General features: G+C 49.0%; 2 protein-coding genes across 4 annotated transcripts in view; both read left to right on the plus strand.

Moving 5' to 3' along the window:
* The first annotated feature begins 242 nt into the window (after positions 1–242).
* Positions 243–7,729, plus strand: part of fhod1 (formin homology 2 domain containing 1) — a 30,782-nt gene continuing 23,295 nt past the window's right edge. The window contains exons 1-4 of one of the 3 annotated variants that reach the window (XM_037763197.1): positions 243–415; positions 1,046–1,509; positions 3,185–3,292; positions 3,645–3,752. In XM_037763197.1, the coding sequence (XP_037619125.1) occupies positions 338–415; positions 1,046–1,509; positions 3,185–3,292; positions 3,645–3,752 (758 nt within the window). In that variant the 5' untranslated portion in view covers positions 243–337. Of the gene's footprint in view, positions 416–1,045; positions 1,510–3,125; positions 3,293–3,641; positions 3,753–4,862; positions 4,890–7,729 lie in introns of those variants that run through there. The other 2 variants (XM_037763198.1, XM_037763199.1) reach the window with 2 other exon arrangements.
* LOC119484398 (mucin-5AC-like) lies at positions 1,832–2,961 on the plus strand. Its single transcript, XM_037763200.1, has 2 exons — positions 1,832–1,921; positions 2,077–2,961. Exons 1-2 carry the CDS (start codon positions 1,894–1,896, stop codon positions 2,931–2,933), a joined length of 885 nt encoding a protein of 294 aa, XP_037619128.1. The 5' UTR covers positions 1,832–1,893; the 3' UTR covers positions 2,934–2,961.

Here is a 7,729-nt window from a genome sequence, read left to right on the forward strand (position 1 = left end):
TATGAGGTAAACAAACAGTCTACGAGACAGTCTACGAGGTAAACAGACAGTCTATGAGGTAATCAGACAGTCTACAAGGTAAACAAACAGTCTATGAGGTAATCAGACAGTCTACAAGGTAAACAAACAGTCTATGAGGTAATCAGACAGTCTACGAGACAGTCTATGAGGTAAACAAACAGTCTATGAGGTAATCAGACAGTCTACGAGACAGTCTACGAGGTAAACAGACAGTCTATGAGGTAAACAGACAGTCTGTTTTGTGTGTCAGACTCTAGCGGCGCTCCCTGATCAGGACTCGTTCTACGATGTGACGGACAGTCTGGAGCAGCTGGGGATGGAGACCATCATCCACAAACACATGAACAACAAGGGGACCGAGCCAGACCTCCGAGCCCAGTTCACCACCTACGAGGTAAAGACAACAACAATAACAACAACAACCATAATAACAACCACAATAACAACCACAATAACAACAACCACAATAACAACCACAATAACAACAACCACAATAACAACAACAACCACAATAACAACCACAATAACAACAACCACAACAACAACCACAATAACAACCACAATAACAACAACAACCACAATAACAACCACAATAACAACAACCACAATAATAACAACAACCACAATAACAACCACAATAACAACAACCACAATAACAACAACAACCACAATAACAACCACAATAACAACAACCACAACAACAACCACAATAACAACCACAATAACAACAACAACCACAATAACAACCACAATAACAACCACAATAACAACAACCACAATAATAACAACAACCACAATAACAACCACAATAACAACAACAACCACAATAACAACCACAATAACAACAACCACAATAACAACCACAATAACAACAACAACCACAATAACAACCACAATAACAACAACAACCACAATAACAACCACAATAACAACCACAATAATAACAACAACCAGAACAACACTTACCAACACGCCGGATTCTCCCGAGACTCTCATGTTCTTCCTTTGTGTCTCCCGGTTGCAGACGGCTTTGAGGAACGAGGACGGTGAGATGGACGACTCGTCTCCTCACCTCCGTAAAGAGAGAAGAAAGACGGCCGCCGGCGAGCAGGAGGGGCGAAGGAGCCGCCGCACCTCCAGTCAAAACCTCCCTGACCTCCTGTCCTCCTCCGCGGGCTCCTCGCCCTCCTCCTCACCCACACCCCCCACCTCCCTGTCCCCCGTCTTCCTGTCCCCCTCCACCGCCAACCTCCCCCTCGCCCCCGCCATGTCCCCCGCTAACATCCCCCTCTCCCCCGCCATCTCCTCCGCCTCGTCCCCCAGCCCCACGGCGGGGTTGGGCAGCAGGGCCTCATCCCCGCTGACCTCTGACCCCGGCAGTCAGACCTCCAGTCCGTCCGGATCCCAGAGAGGGTCTCCGCTGCCCCCCCACGCAGCCCCCAACGGTACCGTGACCACGGAGCAGGAGCCAAAGTCTCCGTCCAGCGCGTAAGTTCACTCATGAAATAATACTAATACTAATAATAATAATAAAACAATGAATGTAAGACGATCAGGGTTCATACCAACACATCAGAAATCAACAGCTGGTCTTCAACACTAGACTTTGAAGACAAAGAAGTGGACAGGAAATGCTGCAGCGCTTCAAATCTCCACTGAGTGTACCAGCTAGCTAGTTATCTGTCAGAGGCAGGAAGCGTCCCGATGTCTCCTGCTGACCAGAAACCTTGTAAAGAGTTGATAAGAGGAGGGGAGCAGAGTAAAGTGCGCCCCCGGTGTTGCGGTGGAAGCGGTCCTCTCTGAGCGGTACCAAGTTTAGACCCTCAGACGTGTTTTATCTGGAAAGCAGATTGGTGAGTTCAGGCAGCAGGAATGAGAACATTCTGCTCTCTGGACAAACATCACGTCTCCAACATCACGTCTCCTCCAACATCACGTCTCCAGCATCACATCTCCTCCAGCATCACGTCTCCAACATCACGTCTCCTCCAACATCACGTCTCCAGCATCACGTCTCCTCCAGCATCACGTCTCCAACATCACGTCTCCTCCAACATCACGTCTCCAACATCACGTCTCCTCCAGCATCACGTCTCCAACATCACGTCTCCAACATCACGTCTCCTCCAACATCACGTCTCCAACATCACGTCTCCTCCAGCATCACGTCTCCAACATCACGTCTCCAACATCACGTCTCCAACATCACGTCTCCTCCAGCATCACGTCTCCAACATCACGTCTCCAACATCACGTCTCCTCCAGCATCACGTCTCCAACATCACGTCTCCAACATCACGTCTCCTCCAACATCACGTCTCCAACATCACGTCTCCAACATCACGTCTCCTCCAGCATCACGTCTCCAATATCACGTCTCCTCCAACATCACGTCTCCAACATCACGTCTCCTCCAGCATCACGTCTCCAACATCACATCTCCTCCAACATCACGTCTCCTCCAACATCACGTCTCCAACATCACGTCTCCTCCAGCATCACGTCTCCAACATCACGTCTCCAACATCACGTCTCCTCCAGCATCACGTCTCCAACATCACGTCTCCTCCAACATCACGTCTCCAACATCACGTCTCCTCCAACATCACGTCTCCAACATCACGTCTCCTCCAACATCACGTCTCCAACATCACGTCTCCTCCAACATCACGTCTCCTCCAACATCACGTCTCCAACATCACGTCTCCTCCAACATCACGTCTCCAACATCACGTCTCCTCCAGCATCACGTCTCCAACATCACGTCTCCTCCAACATCACGTCTCCAACATCACGTCTCCTCTAACATCACGTCTCCAACATCACGTCTCCTCCAACATCACGTCTCCAACATCACGTCTCCTCCAACATCACGTCTCTGGACCCGATGGCTGCTTCATTACTGGATCTGATATCATCTCATCTGAATCAATCACATCTATTACTGGATGTATTAAAGTGTCTTCCTGCTGGGTGTCGACCTCTAGGGGGCGCTCTTTCCTCAGCCACCGCATGTCTGTCTGGGTTCTGGTTCTGGTTCTGGTTCTGTTGGGTGACTTGGTGTTGGTTTCCTGTCTCTGCTATAACCTCTGGTGTTTCCCTCCCTCTGTCTCTCTGTCTCTGTGTCTCTGTCTCTTCCTGCTGGGTGTGTGTCGTCCTCTAGTGGGCGCTCTTTCCTCAGCCACCACATGTCAGCTCTGGGTCTGAGCAGGAAGTCCAGACTCTTCACCAAAACCAGCTCCATCTCTGAGGAGCCTTCAGCCGCCAGCAGGTCTGTAACGAAGAGACTCAGACCTCAGACCTGAGACCTGAGACCTGAGACCTGCTAACGGGACCCCCTGAAGTCCGGTTAGCAGGTCTCTAACAGGACCCTCTGAAGTCCTGTTAGTGGTCTAAAGGTCTAGAGGTCTAAAGGTCTAAAGGTCTAAAGGTCTAGAGGTCTAAAGGTCTAGAGGTCTAAAGGTCTAGAGGTCTAGAGGATGGAACAGCAGCAGAATGAACTGGCAGAAAACAATGTTTGGAAACCAAAGTCTGTAATCTCTCTCTCCACTGTCTTCACTCATTCCTCTCTCTCTGCGTGTGTGTGTGTGTGTGTGTGTGTATCTCTGTGTGTTGTGTAGCAGCTCCTCCTCCTCCTCCTCGTCTTCCTCGGACCTCTCTCTCCAGGAGAAGTCGTCTCAGTTGAACCCGGAGCAGCTCGGCACCAAGACGGAGACTAAAACCAGTTTCAAGTAAGTGAAGCAGATGAACTGGTGAACTGGGCTGTACTGGGATGTATGGTAACCATGGTAACGTAGCTACGGCAACCACGATGCTGCAGATTTAATGGCAACTCTGTTTGTTTTATTTCTATGTGTTTACTGTGGTTTTCTGTTGTTTTGGAGGATCTGTTAACATTTGAATCCGTTGTGAAGTGGAGCTGACTCTAGAGCATCTCTAGATCATCTCTAGATCATCTCTGGAGCATCTCTAGATCATCTCTAGAGCATCTCTAGAGCATCTCTAGAGCATCTCTAGATCATCTCTAGAGCATCTCTAGATCATCTCTAGAGCATCTCTGGAGCATCTCTGGAGCATCTCTAGATCATCTCTAGAGCATCTCTGGAGCATCTCTGGAGCATCTCTAGATCATCTCTAGAGCATCTCTAGAGCATCTCTGGAGCATCTCTAGAGCATCTCTAGATCATCTCTAGAGCATCTCTAGAGCATCTCTGGAGCATCTCTAGATCATCTCTAGAGCATCTCTAGAGCATCTCTAGAGCATCTCTAGAGCATCTCTGGAGCATCTCTAGAGCATCTCTAGATCATCTCTAGATCATCTCTGGAGCATCTCTAGATCATCTCTAGATCATCTCTAGAGCATCTCTAGAGCATCTCTAGATCATCTCTAGAGCATCTCTGGAGCATCTCTAGATCATCTCTAGATCATCTCTAGAGCATCTCTGGAGCATCTCTAGAGCATCTCTAGAGCATCTCTAGATCATCTCTAGAGCATCTCTAGAGCATCTCTAGAGCATCTCTAGAGCATCTCTGGAGCATCTCTAGAGCATCTCTAGATCATCTCTAGAGCATCTCTAGAGCATCTCTAGAGCATCTCTTGATCTTCACACATCAGCTCTTTGTTAATAAATTCATGTTTTATATTTTAAGTTTGACAGAGCTGCAGTCTGTCTGTCAGTCTGTCTGTCTGTCTGTCTGTCTGTCTGTCTGTCTGTCTGTCTGTCTGTCTGTCTGTCCATCTATTATAACATTATAATAACATTATAATGTTGTTGTCTGTTGCTTTAATCTTCCTCCTCCTTCGTCTTTTCTCTTCCTCTCCTCCCTCGTTCCTCCCCCAGCTCTGGGGAGGCTGACCTGCTCTTCTGGTGAGTACACATCTCCTGCTCCATCTTCCTCCTCCTCCTCCTCCTCCTCCTCCTCTTCCTGTGTGTCAGTTTGGTGCTGAGCTACATAAAATGAAAGTTTCAGATATATTAACATTCAGCCGTCTGAAGCAACAGCAGGTGTGTGTTTCCAGAGGGACCCCGTTTAGCTGTAACACCAGCAACAGCAGGTGTGTGTTTCCAGAGGGACCCGTTTAGCTGTAACACCAGCAACAGCAGGTGTGTGTTTCCAGAGGGACCCGTTTAGCTGTAACACCAGCAACAGCAGGTGTGTGTTTCCAGAGGGACCCGTTTAGCTGTAACACCAGCAACAGCAGGTGTGTGTTTCCAGAGGGACCCGTTTAGCTGTAACACCAGCAACAGCAGGTGTGTGTTTCCAGAGGGACCCGTTTAGCTGTAACACCAGCAACAGCAGGTGTGTGTTTCCAGAGGGACCCGTTTAGCTGTAACACCAGCAACAGCAGGTGTGTGTTTCCAGAGGGACCCGTTTAGCTGTAACACCAGCAACAGCAGGTGTGTGTTTCCAGAGGGACCCGTTTAGCTGTAACACCAGCAACAGCAGGTGTGTGTTTCCAGAGGGACCCGTTTAGCTGTAACACCGGGTCATGTAATGCAGCTGAGCACTTCTCTTTAGGTTTAAGGTGTCTGATGGTCCGTGTCCACAGGGGCGTTTTTTATCGTGAGGGGACGCGACGCTTCCCAGCATCGGACGCTTGGTGTGCTGTCCCTAGAAACAAGGCACTCGGCTCCTGATTGGACGAACGCTTTCCCTCCGTTGGCTGCTGCTCCCAGCTTTCAAACCGGAACCAGTCTGGAGGCTCGTTTGGAAACTTTCTTCTCTTATTTCACGTAAACAGTTCACTGAGATGTGTTTCTGAAAACATTTGAGGAGAGAAATAATCCATGTTGATGAATCTGTCTTTATTTAGATCAACAACGTTTAGTTTAAAGGATCCTCTGGAGTTTGGAGAGAGGCGGCGAGTCACGTCAGACGCCCGTGATTTACATAAAGTAGACGAGCCCTCAACTTTATGCAAATGAGGAGCGGGCGTCGTGACGCCTAGTCTCTCGAATCGCGACGCCACGCTACCAGAATGCATTGCGCGGCTGCTTACATAGACAATGAATGGGAAGCGTGGAAAGCAGGGAGGCTGTGGACACGTACCTTAAGCCTCCAGCTGCCGTCTGAGCAGAGAGGATGATGGGAAACCGGCTGGTGTGTGGGTTGTTGCCGTGGTGATTGTGGTGTGGGGAGGTTTCCTCTAAGTGCACCTGAGAAGAAGCCATCATGGTCTCACCTGCAGGTTCAGGTTTCTGTAGTTCAGGTCTCTTTGGGTTCAGGTCTCTGTAGTTCAGGTCTCTGTATTTCAGGTCTCTTTGGGTTCAGGTCTTTGCAGTTCAGGTCTCACCTGCAGGTTCAGGTCTCTGTAGTTCAGGTCTCTGTAGTTCAGGTCTCTTTGGGTTCAGGTCTCTGTAGTTCAGGTCTGTAGTTCAGGTCTCTGTAGTTCAGGTCTCTGTAGTTCAGGTCTCTTTGGGTTCAGGTCTCTGTAGTTCAGGTCTGTAGTTCAGGTCTCTGTAGTTCAGGTCTGTAGTTCAGGTCTCTAGTTCAGGTCTCTTTGGGTTCAGGTCTCTGTAGTTCAGGTCTGTAGTTCAGGTCTCTGTAGTTCAGGTCTCTGTAGTTCAGGTCTCTGTAGTTCAGGTCTCTTTGGGTTCAGGTCTCTGTAGTTCAGGTCTCTGTAGTTCAGGTCTCTGTAGTTCAGGTCTCTTTGGGTTCAGGTCTCTGTAGTTCAGGTCTCTGTAGTTCAGGTCTCTTTGGGTTCAGGTCTCTGTAGTTCAGGTCTCTGTAGTTCAGGTCTCTGTAGTTCAGGTCTCTTTGGGTTCAGGTCTCTTGTCTCTGTTCTTGGTGAGATGTGTAAAGTGTTGTAGAACAGTGGCGCCCCCCGGTGGCTGTTTAATGCCTCCATACAGCAGTTCACTGGTTCACATCCACTTTGTTTCATTATCTAGATCAGTGGTCTCAAACTCAGTTTACCTGGGGGCCGCTGGAGGCAGAGTCTGGGTGAGGCTGGGCCGCATCAGGTATTCCACAAAAAAAGCTTTGTTAAAAAAAAAACAATCTTCTCAAACGTCATTATTAACAGTTCTTTAACTTGAATGGGTTCTTCTGAACATGGCCTCTATTGCGTCTCCCACTTTTCCTGAAATTGTCTGTGCTCGTCACCAGCCTTTCTCTTCACTGCAGGCTTTGAAAAAGACATGATATATATTCATTCCACTTGGTGTCACTCCGCAGTAAAGCTGTGCCTGCTGTGTTTGTGTTGCTCTGCAGTTACACCACCAAGCCGCTAGTTGGCGGCGGCGTCTCTATGAGTTCCTTCTTCTTCTTGTACTCCAAACAGAAACTGAGCGCAGTTGGAGCTAATAACTGTTGAACCACAGAACTTTTACTGACATTACTGCAACGCCGAGAAGAGAACATATATCTGAGTGGATTTGTGTGAACAAACATTGAACAGATGGAGGCAGAGAGAAGTAGAACTTGGTCCTGGCCGCTCAGCATCGCGGAGAGACTGGACCAATCACAGCTGTTGCGGTCTGCGCCGCCGCGACGTGTAGTTCCATGTCTGGAGAGGTGGAGTCAGGCTGCGGCGTCGAGTCAACGCAGAAGTATAAATCAAGCTTTAATCAAGCTTATGCGATGTTACACGGGCCGCCATAGCTGCTGTGAAATGTTTCTCTGCTTGCATCAAGCCCGGCCGATAGCCCGCCCCCGGGAGCCACATACCCCGCTGTGATTGGCCCGCCCCCGGGAGCCATATACC

Source organism: Sebastes umbrosus, unplaced genomic scaffold (assembly GCF_015220745.1).
Source record: "Sebastes umbrosus isolate fSebUmb1 unplaced genomic scaffold, fSebUmb1.pri scaffold_203_arrow_ctg1, whole genome shotgun sequence".
Lineage (NCBI taxonomy): Eukaryota > Metazoa > Chordata > Actinopteri > Perciformes > Sebastidae > Sebastes > Sebastes umbrosus.

Coding starts and splice junctions, on each gene's coding strand:
- LOC119484398 (XM_037763200.1), top strand. CDS start 1,894: ATGAGAACATTCTGCTCTCTGGACAAAC. Junction 1,922..2,076: donor ATTCTGCTCTCTGGACAAAC/ATCACGTCTCCA, acceptor GTCTCCTCCAAC/ATCACGTCTCCAACATCACG.